This window comes from Salvia hispanica, chromosome 1 (assembly GCF_023119035.1).
Source record: "Salvia hispanica cultivar TCC Black 2014 chromosome 1, UniMelb_Shisp_WGS_1.0, whole genome shotgun sequence".
NCBI lineage: Eukaryota > Viridiplantae > Streptophyta > Magnoliopsida > Lamiales > Lamiaceae > Salvia > Salvia hispanica.
The window spans coordinates 45,924,497-45,944,790 of record NC_062965.1 but is presented as its reverse complement, the minus strand read 5'-3'; the positions used below and the strand labels follow the sequence as shown (position 1 = coordinate 45,944,790).

Genomic DNA, 20,294 nt, shown 5'->3' with positions numbered 1-20,294 from the left:
ATGGTCGACGTATAAAATTATTTATAGGACATGATATCACAATATTTGCTATTTTTAATCTTATGTCTAATAAAATCATGTTGAAAAATAAAAGATGCATAGCAAAATACATATAACATGCAGTTTCAGCAATTTTAGTTGACAGTTTGAGAGTGTTAAGACAGTTTCCATTCCATTAGCTAAAATAGCCACTCAGTCTTTAGCATACACATATATATAAGGATAAGACAACAACATAGTTAAGACAGAGAAATCCTAATATAATATTGTCCCAAAAGCATCCATCATTCATATTAGGAGAAGCAAAAAAGGATGCACATATTTACTAAGGCTTTTGTTTCCATGTTGAAACAGTCACAAACAAACCTCCTTAATTTCTCTTGCGCTTGAGATTCTTCAACTGTTTGAAAATGTAACTGATCACTTCCTTGAGAGTGGCCTTCCTGTTTTCCTTAAAATTCCACAACTCTTGCACCACGTAACGTCCACTTGCGTTGTACATTTCGATCTCCTTCAATGCTGTACCAACGGCTTCATAGACTTCATCTCCCCATTCTTCCTTAAGTTGGACTAGCACTTCGTCGTGCTCATTTAGCACATACTGCAACGTGAACCAGCATAATTATGGATTAAGTTTTGCAACTGACAGATGATCATGTTGGAAGAATGTATGAGAAGTTTATAAGTCTTTTCGAGCGACCTGATCATCAACATAGTGTAATGGGCGCCAGTCGTGATTTTCCAGCTTTTCTTGCCATAAGGAGCAGAGTTCGGCAGCCTTGATATCTGCTTCTTCAGGTGAGTATCTTTGTTTACATACATTCTCGAAGACTTTCTCGTCGATTTCACCCATTCTTTTTATCCCAATATTAACACGGCTACCGCTCAGCATTTCAGCCAAACCCTAAAAATCATTAAATTAAAAATACATTACATACGAAAATACAAAAACAGTTCCATTAAACAAAGTCAATATCTAAAAAATTATGTTCCATCCTCAAGAAAATTCACATACGTCTATTTATCCAATTCAATTTTTTCCATGGTTGATGAGGATAGAAACCATGGCCCGACTAAAATCTGTTTGTAGTCCTAAAGTTTACTCAACAGAGTGAATACACGATAAGAACCAAATCTGTTTTTGAACTTCAGCATATCTTCAAAATAAACAATAAGATCCAAAGTTCTATGCATGAATACACAACAATCCATTCATTGTTAACTTTGATGAAACTTTCTACCCTTTGTAATCGTATCAGCATGTTACATGTAGCATGTTACAGTTGGAAACTGATTTGTTAGAAATAAAAAATATCATACCGCAATTAGTTCCTTGCGAGCCTCTTGAAGCTCATCATTGCTTTGCCGCTCTTTAACTATTAACTGCAGGTTTAAATCTTCCATGCTCTCCAAATTCTCTTTCTTTTCCTGTAGGAGATCACTGAATTCCTTCATCTTTTGCTGAACAACTGCATCGTCATCACCTCCCATATGTTTCATCACGTCCAACTTTCCTTTAAGTTCTTGAATTTCCATTTCCAGTGTTTGCTTTTCAGCTAAATTTCTCTCTAGCTCAAGAACCTTTTTTAGAGCCTCTTCTTTCTCTTTCTGCAAATTACAGTAGATGTCATGATATATGGGAAGCAAGAGAAACTGGTGACTGGATAATAGTACAAGTTTATATTGTAGTGTACATGTGCTCATTATACAACAAGGAAAGATAAATGTAAAGAGACATACCTTTTGTTCTGCAACTAGCTTCAGCACATTCTTGTCAGCTTTGCTTTGCTCCTCCGAAGCTAATTGAAGGGAACTGTTTCTCATATCATTCTGACAGCATAAAAAAGTACATACATTAGCATCAGTTTAGTTTCACTATTAACACTAATCAAATATAAGTACACTATGTTTGGAAGATTGGGAGAAAGGTAAATGCATTTGATTTATATAGTTGGTCAGTATAGTACCAAAACAGAGGAAACTAGATAAGCGGATAAGACAAAAAGAAGCTGAACATAAATTCAGTGTAACATGAAAGACATAAAATCTAGTGGGAAAATCATGAGAATAAATTAATAGTCCAGCTTGCCTAGCATTCAGGAGAGAAGTGTAACATTTTGATGTGGATTCATACAAACTCATTTACAATTGGGAAGTGACTTGCCTTTTCCTTCTCTTCTTCAAGCTTTTGCCTCTCGCGTTCAGTTAATGCCTCACGGTTTTTGAGTTCTCTGCTCCAAGAATCAAGCCTTTTCTTTTTGTTCACCAGCTCCATGTTTAACATCTCTTGCTCATCCATAACTCTCTTAATGTGTTCACGAGCAAGGCATTGCATTTTTCTAGTTTCTGATAAGGAACAAGATTCAACAAAATTAAGCAGTCTCAAAGAGTTTATAACAGTAGGTTTAGATAAATGGCTAGCCAACAACATAATCCATTGTTCTGATTATCTATAAACAACCAAGATATGTTGTAAAGTCATGTTAATGAGTTGAAGAACACAAGAAGGCACGACCAAAAATTGTTTTGGAGCAATGATAGATTATAACACAATACTACAGCAGGCTCGTAAAATTAACTGATGAGAGACATGCATACTGACAGTCAATCGCCGACAACAACCTAACAAGAGCATGTGGGAAGATGATAGAATCTAAGAAAGATACCTTCGTAGAAGGAACGATTAAGTTCAGCTTTCTCTTCAAGCACCCTACTCAGTGACCATGTCTTCTCATTGTATTTGATCTGCAATTGACCAATATTTTCATTCTTTGAGTCAATCTCACTGACCAGATTCACAACAATTCTGTTACTATCATTGATTGCTTCTTGCACGAGGTCAGCAATTGTCTTCAACTCTCCATTCCTGCGAAGAAATTCTCCCACAAGTCCTCTAGAATAGTAATCATCTTCACGAGCAAACCACCCATATAGACTAGGACCTGGAGAAGTTCTTTCTTTGTCCCATTCCTTCTTGCTTCGACCATCAGCTTCAAATGAATTCTCAAACTCCATTGCTTTCTTGAACCCATACCAATTATTATCAAAGCTCAGAACAGCTTGTGCATTTTGCTGATGGTCGTCCCAGAACATCTCAATGTCTATAGGCTTGTATCTGGAGAATTTATTCAGCCAGTAACCACGGATATCAGCACAGCCACCACACTTTGACTCATCTTGTATGTTAGCAACTATACCCACCCAAGGCCAGCAATAAAGCTCACTCTTCTCAGGTTTAGAAGCAGGTAAAGGGGCTGATTGTTGAGGCAGCGGCTCAGCCTCGTTAGCCAGGTCATGTTCCAAGAAAGTAGCTAGTGCTAGATGGTTAGCTTTCTGCTTTGCACTGGCTACGCCCTTAGTTACTCCAATTGCATGCTGATAAAGATGACTATACTGATAATCTTGTTTCTTCTTACCAGCACAAAAAGGGCATCTGAAGAAACCGTTTGTGCACTTTACTTTATAAGTACCCGCCTTAAGCAGTTCATATGGTTTCTCTTTATATTCATTTATCTCCGAATCACTAACGTCCAACTCTTCTTCTGAGCTGCTTCCCATCTGATGGCCATCATTTAACAAACAATAAATGAATCAATGATAAAAGACAATACTAGCACATTAGAAAGAAGGGCGAAAAAGCCAATCAAATCATAAAAGATCAGCAAATACTAAAAAGCGTCTAAAGACAACATCAATTCTCATCACACATGGGAAAAAAAATAACAGTATCACTCTCATCACTCATGTGTAAAAAGAATGAATCACAAAATCCAGTCATGTTGACTGGTAAGGGCCCTGCATCATTTGAAACAACCAGCTTTAAACCAAAGCTTGTAAATTGAATATGGTATCAAGTATCAACCAGTCCACAAAATTATGAGAAAAAAGCAAACATACATAATCAAACACAAATTTTAAGAAATCCAGTACTCCCTATATAACCAACGTAGGAACAGATACCTCATATCACATATACACTAGGCACACCAAACACCACATCAACATTTGATGAATCCATGTAAATGGTAATTTTTTTTTGACAAATTTTCTGAACTAACTATGTGCATTCTTTACTGATTCTGACTTACCAATTAGTTTGGGTTGGCATAAAGAAAGCATGCATAAAGTAAATCAGAACTGAGAGCAAAAATATTGCCAAGAAAAAAAGAAAACATCCATTGATACATAGCATTATGCTTTCTCCATGCAAGCTAAAACGCAAGTAGCGGAAAATAACAGTCTTTATGTATGACAGAATCGAGACGGGGGTACAATCGGATCAGCTACTGGTGAAACATGGTAAAAATTAGAATTAAAGAGCAAACTTCAAGCAAGACCCAATTTTGAAACCATTGTCAACTTGATTTTGATTCTAGTGTCAACTTGATGATTAATTAAACAATGCAAAGTCGAAAAAGGAGAAATATTGTCACCTTTGGAGTTAGGGAAAGAGGTGGTGGTGAAATGGTAGGGTTCCGGCGGCGTCGCCGGTGGAGGATGGGGGTGACGAATGAGAAGTTGACAACAAGAATATGACGTGGGTTGGTGTTTATGCAGAGTAAGGTAAGGCGTATTTGCACGGACTTATGATGAGATGACTGCCCATTTTTAACTTTTTGGCATCATTTGATACAAGAAAAAAAAATGACATGGAAATCAAATGTCTCTTCATCTTCACTATGCTTGGTAGTTTAATGTTAATAATGATGTACTACGACAAATCTAAAGTCGTTTCATCTTCAACTTTAACAACTCTATATACTATGCTTGGTAGTTTAGTGTTAAAAAATTAAGTAGACTTAATTAATATTAATAGTCTTATTAAGTTGAATTCAACTTTTAAAGAATTAAATCCATTAGAAGATGCAGTGTCGTTTGAATCTCTGACCCAATTCACCACTCCTATAGTGAAATTTGACATTTGCTAGCAAACGGATTTATTTAAGTTCACAGCATTCTTTTAATCGCGTACTACCACGTGACATATATAAGCAACAAAACAAAGTTATTAAACAACAAACTTAGTGGATGACTTTAAATAAACAGACTGTATAAAAAACTATTTATGTTGCATTATAGACTAAAATGCAAAATAAATTGCATTTAATGCAATAAAAAATTGCATTTATGCAATCTGACGTCATTTTTTTTTTGTGTCATCCTTTGTTGTTTAATTATGTTGTTATGTTGCATCTACGTGCCATGTGGCATCATATGAGCAGAAGGATGTTGTGACTCTAGGCCCCCTCCATAGTATATATAATTTTAAATGATAGTGTAAGGAGTGGACTTCTTTTTACTATTTATAGTAGTTATGATCTGGAACTCTAATTCACAAATGAATCAAAATAGAAATTTTTTACCATCTTGCTCGATGACCATCCGTAACAAATTTGAATTAGACCTCAACGAAACTTTTATGTAATATATTCCCTCCGCCCTGCAATAGAAATAGTATTATTTAGTTATGACACATGTTTTAAGAAAGTATGAAAAATGGGTTAAATAAGTTAGTGGAATATGAGTCTCACTCATATGTATTAGTTTTATAGTAGATGAAATGTGAGTAGAATAAGTTTGTGGAATATGGAACCTACTTACTATTTATGGTAAAAGTGAAATAGGAATCTTATTGTGAAACAGACCGAAATGACAAAATATAACTCTTATTGTGGGACGGAGTGAGTATTCAACAAATCCATGAAATATTGAAATGGATATAAATACTTCCTCTATTCCATAGAAATAGACCATATTTCATTTTTCGTTAGTCCTATAGAAATAGTTCATATTCATTTATGACAACTTTTTTTCTCATTATCTTTTTATTTATCCTCTTTCTTAATTTATCAATTATAATTAAAACACGTGTCAATAATTATATGGAATGGATGGAGTATTTAAATGTAAAGATATTTGTCTTCCTGGCAGTTGGTGGATAAGCAGCAATCAACAATATAAACTCTCTTACCTAGCTACATCATACCATACAGTCATCTCTCTCAGTGTCTCTGAACATCACAAATAATCAGCAGAGATGAAGAAGGTGTGTGTAACAGGAGCCTCAGGCTACGTTGCTTCTTGGCTAGTCAAACTCCTGCTCCGCCGCGGCTACACTGTCAATGCATCTGTTCGTGATACCAGTTACTTCAATCATCCTTCTCCCTTACCTTTAACTATTTGCTTCTCCTATTTACATTGTTTTCCTCTTCACTTTTCGCGATATTGTATTTCTGGATTCACTTTATTTTTCATATCACATTTTTAATTACCCTTATTGTTTCTCTCGACCAAATTCGGCTAGTCTTTGCCCTAACTTTTGCGAGGTTAATTAGTGCAGAGAGTGGTTTTACTGTATTTTGCCTTGATCTGTATGTTTCCACGAAGCGAGCTGGCAAAAGATCAATAAAGTAGCTGAAATTTGCTTCACAATTAATCAAATTGCTCTAGATCATGTAGATCAGCGGTGATCTTCGTCCAATTAATTAATCTTGAGTATTAGGAGTACTATTTGTGATAAATTTGATTAAATGATGCAAGATGGCTCCACTCCTTGTTTAAATTTCTATGACCTTTCCTTTGAGCTACAAACATGGTTCATTGCATTGAACTGCACCTTTGGGATCTTAAGGAGTTACCATAAGTTTAAAAAGATTTAGCAGATTATCTTCTCAGTTCTTGTAAAGCAGTAGTAGTATGGAAGTAAATAGGCTTCACATATACTTTTCTGCGGTTTCAATCTTTTCCTCTAGTAAATCTGTCAGTTCCTTTAATTTGGCATATCTTTTTTTTCCCTCTTATACTACGTTTAAGCCATGAAACAGAAGTTAGGTAGAACTGGTATGTGGTATTGATAACCTCTATGATGTTTGTTTTGTTGTATATGTTGATTGATATTGCCAATGGAAATCATGTTTAGTTTTAAGGTGGACATATTTATATGGCAGATAATCCAAAGAAGACTCAACACCTACTCGAGCTTGATGGGGCAAAGGAGAGACTTAATTTGATCAAAGCAGATCTTCTGGAAGAAGGCTCATTTGATGCTGTAGTTGACGGATGCGATGGTGTTTTTCATACTGCATCCCCATTTTTCATTGCAACCAATGATCCACAGGTTTTCCAAGTTTTCATTTTGGAGGACATTGAATAGAGAATCTAAATGATATTTGAATTAAGTAACACTCCTAGAAAATAAGCCTTTTATACTTGTCATAAATTAATGGGACCTTCTTGTTATATTTTGGTTCACATATATGGTTTTCAAACTTCACTATATTCAGCTAAACTTTTGTCACTTTGACTCACTTCCTTCAGGCAGATTTGATTGATCCTGCATTAAAAGGGACACTCAATGTGCTTGGATCATGTGCAAGGACGCCATCCATCAAAAGGGTTGTTTTAACATCTTCCATAGCTGCAGTTTTTGCCAATGGCAGACCTCGAACACCTGAAGTTGTAATTGATGAGACTTGGTGGTCTGACCCAGACTTTTGCAAAAAGGCGCAGGTCAGTTTACTTCCTCCCATGTGAGTGTATAGGAAATGTATTGGGTGAGAATGACAATAGTAAGAGAGAAATGGGGAATCATGTTTAGCTTTCTGATCAAAAAGATCTATGGTGGATGCACTTTTCCTGAGAACAAGCACATAAAATCAACTAACAAGCACACAAAATCAACAAACATGAAATAAATGAACAAATATAAAATATTCGCTGAGATTCGAACACAAGAGCTGCATAAATCCAATAAAGATATGCGTTCACCGTGGATCTTTGTGATCAAAGAGCTGAAAATAATTCTCATTTCTTTTGTACTTTTGTCATTCTCACCCAAACGTATAGAAGGGTGAGTTAAGATGATAACTTTATTATAGTTGATAACGTGAGAACACTTGCACTCAGCGTATATAGATCCAAATCTGGATCACACATTTTGTTCACGTGGCACACTGCGACACCTTCCCTTTTAGTATCAAAAGCGCATAGGGATATTTTTGTCCCTAAAAAATCTAATGCTTTATCTTTTTTTGCATATTTTTAGGTTTTAATTGATCATAAGGCGGAAACAATTTTATGCATAATGCTGAACATAAATATGCATGGATAATTCTTAGTATATTGCCATAATTTACTGTTCATCTTATCTGTTTCTCATGCGATTAGCTCATTTATGGCGATGATGACAAAAATGATGTCAGACTGTCGCACGCCGGTGACCATCCCCAAAAATTAAAATATGTTTATTTGTACACATTATGAATATAGTAACACAAATATGCACGTATATAGTTGAATACAAATATGTAGATTATAATTAAACATAACATGCACATTAAAACATCAGTATACTGTATATTCATAAGTTGGGAGCTACGTGAAAAATATGCATAATGTTGAACATAAATTTGCATGATGTTACATACAAAAAATGTATTGCACACAGTTATGCATGGATAATTCTTAATCTGTGCTATTATCATAATTAAATGTTCAATTTCTCTCTTTCTCTTGCGATCAGTTCTATCTCTCTTTAAAATGTATTGACAACTTCACTTTTTGGTGTATGTCCACGGACCGTTACATTCTTCACTACTGTCTGTCATTAGCAATGGTATATGCTTTCAAAGACATTGGCCGAAGATGCTGCATGGAAATTTGTGAAAGAGAAAGGTATCGACATGGTTGCAATAAACCCTTCTATGGTAATCGGTCCGCTCCTGCAGCCAACTCTCAACACAAGTTCTGCTGCAATTTTGAACTTGATAAATGGTATGTCTATCCAGTTGATGCTTCAACTGTATAAGTCTTCTATGTATCTCTTTTATAATTTCATGTGCTAATGATTTCAATGAATTATGATTTATGAGTTATACCCACTAATCAAAATCATCCCTTCCTCATTTGCGTTTTGAAACTTATAGCTTAACATTAAGTAGAAATTTCGATCGATTAGTCAAGTTACTGAGATTGCCCAACAAGCTTCGTACACCAGACCACTCTTGATTGCTGAGAATCCTAGTGTCTGGTATTTTTGTTGCTGAATTGGTATGAATGAACTTTTGCGTTCCTAATCTTGGCCTGTCTTGTTGAAAAATATATATACAGGTGCGGAAACATATCAAAATGCTGTAGTTGGATGGGTGGATGTACGAGATGTTGCCAACGCGCACATTTTGGCTTTCGAGAACCCTGCAGCTAATGGAAGATACTGCACAGTGGGGAGAGTTCTACACTACTCAGAATTGGTGAAGATATTACATGAAATCGATCCTACTTTGCATCTTCCTGAAAAGTATGTTCTTGATTTCAACTCGATATATTACACTACATGCCTTCTGGCTTTACGTTAGCAGTCGGTCTCATTGACTATGTGATTGTCTGCATCTACTCTCTACATAGTTTTTTTCAAGTTAATTTGTTTGGCGTTTCGTTTGAAGCTAATGACACCAAATTGAAAAACTAAATTTAACTGAACCATGTTCTTTGTCAAGCCCTCATATAATATAGCTTGAGCTACTTCTGCTTCTTGCACTCGTCAATTAGAGGATGGTGTTGGACAATTATAGCCTAGTCCATACGAAGTAAGTCTCAAAGAATTGTGAAATTATTTTCTAACTAGGTTTATAGCCATAAGGCTGCTTCATGTTGTGTTCCTTCTTCACTTATTTATACATGGATTCTAAGCTGACAACAAAGCGTAGCCAAGTTGTTAAGACGTTTCACTCCCAATTAGTAAGTCGGGGTTTGAGTAAGGGGTTAGTGGAAGATTTTCATGTAGTTGCTAACTGCAATGCTGCTTATAACTGATATGGCTTTCGTTTAATGTGGACATCCTACGAGCAGGTGTGCGGATGACAAGCCTTTGATGCCTACATATCAGGTTTCGAAGGAAAGAGCAAAAAGCCTAGGCGTTGTGTTCACCCCTCTTGAAGAAACCCTCAAGCTAACTGTTGAAAGCTTGAAGGAGAAGGGCTTCTTTAAACCTACTTAAAATGTGCACTTGCTAAAAAGAGACATTGACAATTGTGCTTGTCTACAATCTACACTGGCGTAATTGTGTGATGAATTTAATCTGGTACTAGTGAAGTCGTAGTCTCATGTATGTACAAATGTTTTTCTCTTTCTTTATTTATGGAGTGGCTTGTGAATTTATACATTTGATCCTTCTTACGATTGGCTAAAGAATTGTTTCTGCTGAATTGTTTCTGTAAAATCATTGACCACCTAAGTAAATACTACTCCCTCCGTCCCGCTTAAGATGACACGTTTTCATTTTTAGTTTGTCCCAACTAAGATGACACATTTCCTTTTTTGGTAACTTTCTCTCTCCAATTAATACACTCAATTACTTTTTCTCACTCCTGTTAAAATATCCATCTTTCTTTATCTCTCTACTTTAATACTTACACCCACCTTCTCTCTCAAATTAAACACTTTAACCAATAACTCCTAAAATCCTGTGCCGGCTAAGCAATGTGTCATCTTAGCCGGGACGGAGGGAGTAGATGAATAGAAGTACTACTATTTTCATGTAGAAGTGTAGAACCATCTTAAGAGCACATGGCCCTAAGCCACAATGGCTCTATTACTTGTCCATCTAAACATGGTCAAAAAATTATCATGCATAGAGAATGAAGATATTAAACAATGGAATACTGCTTTTAAATCATTTTTCAATATGTACACTATCAATAGAGGTTTTGAAATATATCTTAAGTAATACTAGTAGTAATAGTCTCGAAAATTTTCCAACTAATATAAGACTTGGGGAAACTTATAAGTAAAAGATGAACAACTGTCTGCAAAAACTTCAAAACAAATTTCTTCAATCAATGTGAATATTTAGAAGACAAAAACATTTTTTATTTAATAAATGTGAATATTTAAACGTCAAAAAAAAAAAAATCGTTACTTAATGTGAATATTTAGAAGTCAAAATTAGAATACTAAATCAAACAAATTTGAATCAATGCCGGTCACTGATCCGCCAAACAAACATTGACATGTAGATTTTCTATTCACACTTAATTTACATCTCAATTACACTAAAAAGATTGTAGCTAAATATATACTCCTCCTCCGTAGTAGTAATTTTTTACTACTTGTTAGACAATTGGTAATTTTCCTTCAATAAGAATCTGATATACTAAGAAATACAGTAGTTGGATGTGTATGTCACTTCAATTAGCTACTTAGTAGTACAATCATAACAATAAAAAACTTAAACCATATTTTAGAATACATCATTTTAAAGATTTGGGGGTGTAGAGTAAAAAATTGAAATTTTGTAATTAAATAGTTTTCGAAACTTTATTAAATTAATAATAAATGAATAAAATTTGTAATTTAAATAGCAACATGTAGTAAATTTGAACATGTGCCAAGTCGAAGCAATGGTAGAAGGTTGGTTTGTGTAACAGAGTGAGATTCTATTGGTTGGGACATTGTGAGCCTCAGAATATTATTCTGGTCATAATTCAACAAATGAGCAATTTTTGTTGTTGGCCAAACACATTCCGTTGTGAATTTGGACACCCTTTTCTCCAAAGTGCATCAACCGTTTCCGTGGAAGCTTTGTCTCGCTTAATTTGTTGAATATTCAAGTCAGCAGAAGCAATTCCAATCTGAATCCTCTATATATATCCAGGTCAATCAAATTGAATCTCTTCTTATACTCTTATTCTATAATTATAACATCGAAATTCAACAAAAACAAACAAACAAACAGAGTGTTTGTTGTTGTTGTTGTTTGATTTCTGTAACAGATGGCGGGAGCAGTGTGTGTAGTTGGCGGTTCATCGTCGTTGGTGGAGTGTGCTTCCTGCAATTTGAGCGGCGGAGATTTAATCCCGCTGAGGCATTCCTCAGTTGGGAGAAAGCATATGCCTCCTCGTTTGGATTTGAGCACTTCTTCTCCAAACAGAGCTTTCTTCTCCCCTCCAACTAATTTGCAGAAGAAACACCGGAAAAAGATGACTGTTGTTGGAGTCGGTGGATTAGGTGGCCAGTATGAGGAAAGCTATGAGGATGTTAAAAGAGTATGTTTCATTTCAGTTAATAAATACACTTAATTGTGAGTGAAATTGACCTAATTGTGAGTTTGATTGCAGCAACTTGTGGACTTCTTCACTTACAAAGCAGTGAGGACTGTGTTGAACCAACTTTATGAGATGAATCCTCCACAATATCGTTGGTTTTATAAGTAAGAGTAGTCCTACATTCAATTTTTGGAAATGAAATACGAAATTATAGAGTTTGCAATGTGTTTGTGTGGCAGTTATATTGCATCAAATGAGCGTGGCTACGGCAAGGCCTTCATTCGCGAACTTGTCAAGGTAGGGAAGGGTTGTTTATTAATGTAGCTAGTGGTTAACTGAAGCATGGGTGGTTTTTTGGACACAGGATAAGCTGGAGCTGGCTGAGAGAGTGATGGTGACTCGGCTTCACCTCTATGGGAGATGGATTAAGGTTAGTTGAGCAATTGCAAGCATGATTATAGATATGATGGTGATGAATGAATGTTGATGTATACAAGCAATGGTGAATGTAGAAATGTGATCATGTGGAGATGTATGAGAGGATCTCGGATCAGAATCTGGAGTTGATGCGCGAACGTCTCATAGAGACTGTTATCTGGCCCTCGGATGACACTACCCTACTATAGTCTTTCCTTGCAAAAGCACTTGCAAGTATGGCCTAAAGAGAGAAACCATTCTTAATTAATCCATACAAAATGATACGTTTTCCATCGCAAAGAACAATGAAAGGGATAAAGAGTGATGTGGATCACCTGTCCAGCAACGGCCAAACCATCTGCCAAAAGAGAACTAGCTAGCCAAACCTGCAAGCAAACCTGAAATGCAGCCATTTCTGTCGATCCCAGCCTGGCTGCCATTGATGCAGCTAGCGTCACACAGAATGTTACGGCTATGACCCTTATAAGCAATTGCAATCCTGAATTTCAATCGATGTTATCATTTGTGGTTATAAGGTAATTATTTAAGAACTTGTCATGTAGATTCTCACCATTTTTCATAAAACGACCTAATTGAAGATATCCAAGACTAGGAGATAAGAGCTCCACTTGCCTTTGCAATCTCCAGAAGAGTATTAGAGCAATCAAATACCTAAAAACAGCAGCTGCTTTTATGTAACATTGCCATACCAAAGGCTATATGTGAGTGTGTTCGACTTACTGAGAGATAACGTGTGCAGTGGCTGCACCCCTGACTCCCATCTTCAGAACAAATATAAATATCGGGTCCAAAATGATGTTTGCTAAATCTCCGGACACTAAATGAGGAATGAGAGTAGTGAGGAACATAAGGCATCTTCTTGGTCTTGCCTTGATAATTGATATATGCTTGGGAGATGCTGGTTTGAATGTATACCTGTTGCATAAAGCGGAGTTTTTGTGTCTTTGAGACCACGAAACACTCCTTGCATAGCTAAGGACAAGAGAACTGCAGGAGCACCAAGCGATCTGAGCTTCAAGTACTGTTCAGCAGGTTTCGACATCTCTGAGCCCTACGAGAGCAAGAGTCCATGACATCATAATACTAAAATATATGTACAAGTAAAGATGGAAAACAGTGTTTCCCTCACATATTTCACTCCCATGAAACTTAGTAATGGTCTGGCTGCAGTGATGAGAAACACAGCTTGGAGTAGGCCTAGAATGCCACCAATGATTAACGCTGAAGGGGCCGATGCAATCTGCTTTTTCCCCTGCTCAACCCCACCTATCTCAAAACTCTTTGCAGAGTCCAAACAATGGACTTTCTCATCCAAACCTAGCACAAATTAAAGGAAGATGAGATATAATAAAATTTGTATTCAATAATAAAAACTAGCATTACCCTTTTGTGGTATCAACATCTTATCCTCACTGTCTTGGCTAGATAAGTCGTCCTCTTTGAAATCTAAGTTCGCCCCGTTCTTTGAATCTTCCTCGGCAACAAAAGAAGTTGTCACACTGACAAGTGGGAATATCGCAATCCTTGATATCTGATTGAACAAAGCAATCGAAACTCCCACCGCAGCAAGCTCAACAGGTATATTTTAAAAGAAATTTGAACATATTAATATCTGAAAAATCAAAGAATCAATGCTATTAATCAAATCCTCCGATACGTGGATATAATTAATAAGAACACACTGCACATCTCAATATATTTATTTTTAAAATTTCAATATTTTCCTAAATATAGTAAAAATGTGAATAGTAGTAGTAGTCAATATTAGTCTAGTCCAGTTTCAATTAATTGAAATTTATGAACTGATTTGAAATATAAGATACTAAAACGACCAATTATGTACGTAGCATTAACACAATTTATGAGTGTTCATTTATAATTTAGTGGTGTCTTGATATGAAAATTAGTAGTAGTATATTTGTAAGGCAATGATTGGAAAACTAACATGTGTCCTGTTTGATGAAAACGAGAGAAATATAGTATCGGTTTGAAAAGAATGATCAAAATTTGTGAAGCTCTATTAGTCCGATAGATATCCAAAAATTTAGAGCTAGCAGAGGCCGATGGCCTTCCACCATATCCCTCCGATTCCGAGCCAAATAAGGAGATTGACGATGGAGATGATGAATCCGTATCCCCACCAAGTGCCAAGGGACGTAGCCCGCACCGTAGAAAACGGGTGCGGATCCAATCCCGTAGTGAGTGAGGCCGCCCATGAGATTGGAGACGAATGACAAACGCACGCCCCCAGATACGGTGGCGTACCCATGGCAGTCGCTACGGACAAGAATGCGGTGAACATTGCTCCAATGTGCGCCGCCCCGCTCGCGAAAAAGTAATGCGAGTAGAAGTATAGCGCCACCAGGATGGCGAATGACAGCTGCCACGATAGCCCCAATCCGCCAACAAACTGCAACCAATTGTTGTTTGATCATCAGTTGGTTGTTTTTTAGAGAAAATATATAAGAAGATCGATGTTGTACCTTAACGACAGTTTGGCTGAACCATGAGATGAGACCGTACTTGTTCAAATATTCAGCCATGGCGATGAGTGCCGCGAACCAAGTAAGTGTGTCCCAAGCCACGGACTCGGCTAGGCATTCCTTCCACGTCACTACCCCTGTTATAAGCAGCACTGACAGTCCTAGTATGGCCGCACTCACTGAATCCACACCCAGCATACCCCCCAACACCCACAGCCCCACCTACCCACATACGAGTAATTAACACATTTTAATTACCACAACCACAACAAATATAGTATATGACAAAATTCCAACATCACTAACCGTAAGCACCAAAGTTCCAGCCATGATGATCTCATTCTTGGACATTGGTCCCATGGCGGCGAGCTTCTCCCGCGCAAGCTTCGGCGCGTCCGGACTGCTCTTCACCGTGGGCGGATACATAACATACAGCACCAACGGCACAACGAACAACGACACCAGCCCCGGCACGATCGCCGCCTTGGCCCAATCCACCCACCCGATCTGCATTCCGATCGTGCTCGCCGTCAGATTCGCCGCCAGCGGGTTCGCCGCCATCCCCGTCAGGAACATCGACGACGAAATCACCGACGTCTGGAAGCACGTCAGCATCAGCCACGCCCCCAGCCTCCTCTCCGTCCCGTCCCCACGTTGCTGCCGCACGCCGCGCACAGCGACTTCACCAGCGGCAGGAAGATCCCTCCGCCCGAGCCGACACCGACGGGATCGCTGGGGCGAGCAGGGCCTGCTCAGGACCAGGCTGTAGCCTAGTCCTAAGGAGGAGCTCCCGTAGAGGGAGACGAACTGGTAGGCGATGCGGTTCCCGAGCCCGGTCTTTATGAAGCCGCGCTAAGAAGAAGGCCAGCGCGATCAGCCACGGGATGGGGTCGCCGAAGGCCGAGAAGGCCGCCGCGAAGGTCAGCGTCTTTGTGAGGACGCAGGCGCCCAGCCCCAGCAGGGCCACCGCGCCCAGTGGGAGGGGCTGGGAGATGATCCCAAGGCGTTTCGCTGTGTGCGCGTTTAGTGACTTTAGAAGATGTTTTTGGTGATGAGATCTGATGGTGGATATGAGGTCTACTGGTAATTGTAACACCTCTAACTCGATCCTAGTCTTTTTCGGTTAAGATGTGATATATTTGACTGAAATGTAGTATTTTATTCTTATAATTAGTACTATTGTGTTTTGTATTTGAGGTTGTATCGAGTTGTGGCAGGGTAAGGTGAGATTGGATGTAATGGTAGGACGGAATAAGGATGAGTTGGGAATGAGAAAAAATGGTTGGAAGTGTAATGTCCACAGAAAGTGGGTGAACGTAAACAAAGAAATGGATTGAGAAAGAAGACAAACATGGTTAATTAGTGTTGAGGAAAGGAAAGGATTTGTGAGGTGGCCTTTAAAAAGAAGCAAAAGTCCATTTCAACATAATATCTGTTTAATGTGTGTTCTGAATTCCCCCTCTTCCACTTATGAAAAGCCGTCACTTTAATTCAATCAAACAAGACATTGCATATGTATAACACAAAATATGAAAAATTTCAGATGTTTGGGGTATGACAACAAACCGCTAACTCTCAGTTTTGAATGGAAGAGTCCAATACAAATATACTAGTAGACGTAAATCACAAATAAAAGTATAGGTTGATTTAAATATTTATTTTTTTAATAATAATTATCAATAATTTTGAAACAAAATTAGTAAATGAAATAGAATTAGAGTGATGTTATAAGCAATAAAATAAAAGTAAAAACATAGGAGTAGTATCTTTAACCATCGTAAACAATTTAAATAGGAGTCCATCAATATTTTAGGTTAACAGCCCAACTAGCCCAACTAACTTTAATACTACTAGGCCCAAAGAATTTAGTCAGTTTATATCCATTGAATATGTAATCCGACTGAGAAGCCTAAAACCCTTTCACATCGTCGCTGCAAAGTTGATCTCACAACGACCATCGAATTGCAGTGTTTTTGCGTAATACCAAGTGACAATGAGCGCACAAACGGCGCCGTATCACCAGCCTGCGACGCTGGAAGAAGTCCGTACTCTCTGGATTGGAGATTTGCCCTACTGGGCTGACGAGAACTATCTCCGTGCCTGGTTTTCCCACACCGGCGAGGTATCTTTCTAACCCTTTTCGCAATGAAGAATGAAGAATTCAGTTAGTATTCCCCAATATCTATTTTAGATTTCATTAGGAAATGATAGCCGTTGTTATTCTGCAGTTTGCGAAATTGACAAGTTTTGATTTTGGGGATTTCCATGGAAAGTAGAACTGACATATTAGCTATGAGTCGATTAGGTTTAATCTGGGTATCGTAGGGTTTAGTGTAACTGGGTGGTTTTTTTATTGCATCGCAACATAAAGATACAGTGTTTTTCCTATGCTTTTTGGTCTGTTGTTTTGTTAAACACTGCCACGCCAAATTGTCGGCAGGTCCTCTCGATTAAAGTTATTCGCAACAAAATCACGGGCCAGCCTGAGGGTTATGGGTTTGTTGAATTCACATCACATCAAGTTGCAGAGGGTATTCTGCAGTCATATAATGGAACCCAAATTCCTGGGACTGAACTGACTTTCAGGTTGAATTGGGCATCTTCTGGGATAGGGGAAAGGCGTACTGATGGAGGACCTGAACACTCCATCTTTGTTGGAGATTTGGCACCAGATGTTACGGATTACCTGTTGCAGGAAACTTTCCGAGTTAGCTATCCATCAGTTAGAGGGGCCAAGGTTGTCACTGATCCAAATACTGGCCGTTCCAAGGGATATGGATTTGTTAAGTTTGCTGATGAAACAGAAAGAAATCGAGCAATGGTTGAGATGAATGGTCTCTATTGCTCGACTAGGCCCATGAGAATTAGTGCGGCAGCTCCAAAAAAAACAGCCGCTGGCGTCCAGCAGCCGTATCCTGCAACTAAAGGTGAATTCATTTTCCTCTGATTTGCATCGTTGTAACACATGCTTTTGACTTGGTTGCATCATATATGGCTTCGGATAGTTTTAGCCAGTGGTGAGCTTTAAGTCATCTTAGTAGTCTCTCTATCTGGTCTTTTTTCTAGTTGGGTCTATCTTCTCCTTCTCCTTTGTTCCTTTGACATTTAATGCTTTGTTCTGTCTAGTCCATGTACGGATTGCCACACTCAACGAATTAGTCACATAGGTCCTTTTTGTCAGCAATTTGCAGCTGATAAATGCATCTTAAGACTTGTTCTAGTTTGGAACGCCCTCATTCTTTAATGCTGAAGATATACTTGAACTAAGGCTACAGTAAAAATGTGACTTCCATGCCGTTTTTGTAAAGATTGCACCTATGTTTATCAATTGATTATTCAGTACTTCATTTCTGTGATCTTAGAAGGACCTTTTTCTCCTAATGGCAGCAATATATCCAGCTCCTGCTTACACAACTCCTGTGCAACCAATTCCAGTGGATAATGACATCAATAACACTACTGTAAGTCTACCTCTAAGGTCTAGATATTGTGGCCAATTATATGCTTTGATCTCATTTCCTTTTGAAATTGCAGGTTTTTATTGGTAATCTGGACCCTAATGTTACTGAGGAAGAATTGAGGCAGATATTCTTGCAGTTTGGGGATATTGTTTATGTCAAAATCCCTGCTGCCAAGGGATGTGGTTTTGTGCAGTTTGCTGCAAGGTAATTTTTGTAGGCAGCTGTTGTGTTTTCAGAAATAAGTGAGGAGCAAACTTCTAATAAATCTTCAATTATTTGTGTGAAATGTAATATATTCTTCCTATTCTATCGCATATACTTTTGGCAGGTCTCTACTCAATCTCATTGATTTTGTTGTCATGCATGAAAGAGCCTCTTTCTCAGTTTATATCATATCATTCCCTTTAAATTGCTTGCTCTTTTCCGCACATGACACTCTGCTTTCTTGCTGTTTACGTGGATAGGACATCAGCTGAAGAATCAATCCAGAGAATGCAGGGTACTGTGATTGGTCAACAAGTTGTCCGGCTTTTTTGGGGGAAAGGGAGCCCAACGGCAAAACAGGTTTTCTAGCTTGATGATTGTGTAAATTTTATTTCTGATACATCTTAATCTTTGGGGCAAGTTGAGCATGGATTTTTTTGTAGCTTTTACGCAATACTTAATTTAACATGTACACCCCTGCACACTGTAGGATGCTGTTGGTGTGTGGGGTCAGGCTGATCCAAATCAGTTGAGTGCTTATTATGCATACGGACAAGGCTATGATCCTATGCATATGGCGCCACACAAGATCCTTCAGCATATGCTCGGTGCATATGCTGGCTACGGACAATCCCCCCACCCAGGTGACGATCAACTTGATGTTCTTTATTTTCCATGCCTGGCTAAAGGTATATATGTGTGATTATGGATTGGTGCCCTCTCATGTTATAAATATGCATTCTATTATATATTTTGATCGAATTTCTTTGCTGGGGCAGGAAGAATAGCCTAGCAACTTCTTTGTTTGGTAGTAGAAATTTGGAGCTCTACACCATTGTCTTTCAATCGTTTATTCTCCTGAGAATAGAAAGGTTCTAAATCAACTATTATGTGCAAAAATTGCCAAGCTTCAGAAGTTTTGTCTTGTTTAACACATTTAGTTTATCATTATAACTTGTGATATTGAGTCAGTTACTTTTATGTTACTCCTTGGTCACAAACCATACTAGGAATACATGGAATGAAATACTCTTTTTGTTGGTCAAGATTTTAGGTGACATTGACAAGTCAACTAAGATTACTTCACTCAGAAATATTAAAAATTGATGTGTAGAGTAAAGTTGTGTTTTTCCTGAACCTTCTTCAAGCTCGACTGTTTTGATATAATTGTTCTAGACTATCCATCCATATACTCACTGAGAGATCAATTGAAAAAACTGATTGGTTTTAGTATGATAGAATTAGTGTTCCTCTTCATATACAGACTGAAGGAGCTCCAGACATGACCGCCTTATCCCGGAGTTGCTCAGCCTATGGAACAAACAGAGGAACTATACGATCCTTTGGGCACACCTGATGTTGACAAGTAATCTTCAAACTGTGATTTACTTGATAGAATTTCATATTTTAATGGCTTTTTGTGATCCATTTTTATTGAATATAACCTAGGTTAAATGCCCTACCTTGAGTATTCATGGAAGAGCCATCTTAGGAAGGCCCTTTGTGGCAGACCACCTCTTCACTTCCACAGCAAACCTGAAGACACGGTCCATTTATGTACCCGTTATTATTACTCTCGGTACACGTTGCTGGGAGAAAATTATATGCTGCATTTTTTGATGTTTTACAGTGAGACTCAGTGAACGTTGCAGCCACCTTTAGGTACA

The 20,294-nt window shown here is 37.9% G+C and overlaps 5 protein-coding genes and 1 pseudogene across 5 annotated transcripts; 3 read left to right on the top strand and 3 right to left on the bottom strand.

The window, feature by feature from the left end:
- Positions 1–239: 239 nt before the first annotated feature.
- On the bottom strand, positions 240–4,547 carry LOC125200924 (factor of DNA methylation 1-like). The gene is made up of 7 exons (XM_048098760.1): positions 4,434–4,547; positions 2,667–3,558; positions 2,165–2,346; positions 1,741–1,830; positions 1,321–1,608; positions 701–904; positions 240–601 (listed from the first exon to the last, which is right to left on the bottom strand). Exons 2-7 carry the CDS (start codon positions 3,556–3,558, stop codon positions 371–373), a joined length of 1,887 nt encoding a protein of 628 aa, XP_047954717.1. The 5' UTR covers positions 4,434–4,547; the 3' UTR covers positions 240–370.
- A 1,397-nt stretch (positions 4,548–5,944) lies between these two features.
- Positions 5,945–10,202, top strand: LOC125200925 (phenylacetaldehyde reductase-like). The gene is made up of 6 exons (XM_048098761.1): positions 5,945–6,143; positions 6,948–7,117; positions 7,318–7,509; positions 8,610–8,772; positions 9,109–9,295; positions 9,847–10,202. Exons 1-6 carry the CDS (start codon positions 6,038–6,040, stop codon positions 9,992–9,994), a joined length of 966 nt encoding a protein of 321 aa, XP_047954718.1. The 5' UTR covers positions 5,945–6,037; the 3' UTR covers positions 9,995–10,202.
- Positions 10,203–11,768: 1,566 nt separating this feature from the next.
- Positions 11,769–12,480, top strand: LOC125198441 (chaperonin-like RbcX protein 2, chloroplastic). The gene is made up of 4 exons (XM_048096782.1): positions 11,769–12,041; positions 12,114–12,196; positions 12,281–12,338; positions 12,406–12,480. The coding sequence occupies exons 1-4, from the start codon at positions 11,769–11,771 to the stop codon at positions 12,478–12,480; spliced, it is 489 nt and encodes a 162-aa protein (XP_047952739.1).
- LOC125198432 (protein DETOXIFICATION 42-like) lies at positions 12,281–14,061 on the bottom strand (the record flags this gene model as incomplete). Its single annotated transcript, XM_048096777.1, has 9 exons — positions 12,281–12,339; positions 12,407–12,471; positions 12,554–12,699; positions 12,794–12,957; positions 13,030–13,130; positions 13,200–13,296; positions 13,395–13,530; positions 13,609–13,796; positions 13,863–14,061. Coding segments are annotated over 7 exons (993 nt in total), but the record flags the coding sequence as incomplete, so codon positions are not given.
- A 350-nt stretch (positions 14,062–14,411) lies between these two features.
- Positions 14,412–16,738, bottom strand: LOC125198422 (annotated as a pseudogene).
- A 119-nt stretch (positions 16,739–16,857) lies between these two features.
- LOC125198416 (polyadenylate-binding protein RBP47B'-like) lies at positions 16,858–19,330 on the top strand. Its single transcript, XM_048096765.1, has 7 exons — positions 16,858–17,084; positions 17,403–17,458; positions 17,549–17,889; positions 18,350–18,423; positions 18,497–18,627; positions 18,888–18,987; positions 19,118–19,330. Exons 1-7 carry the CDS (start codon positions 16,956–16,958, stop codon positions 19,328–19,330), a joined length of 1,044 nt encoding a protein of 347 aa, XP_047952722.1. The 5' UTR covers positions 16,858–16,955.
- Positions 19,331–20,294: the final 964 nt, after the last annotated feature.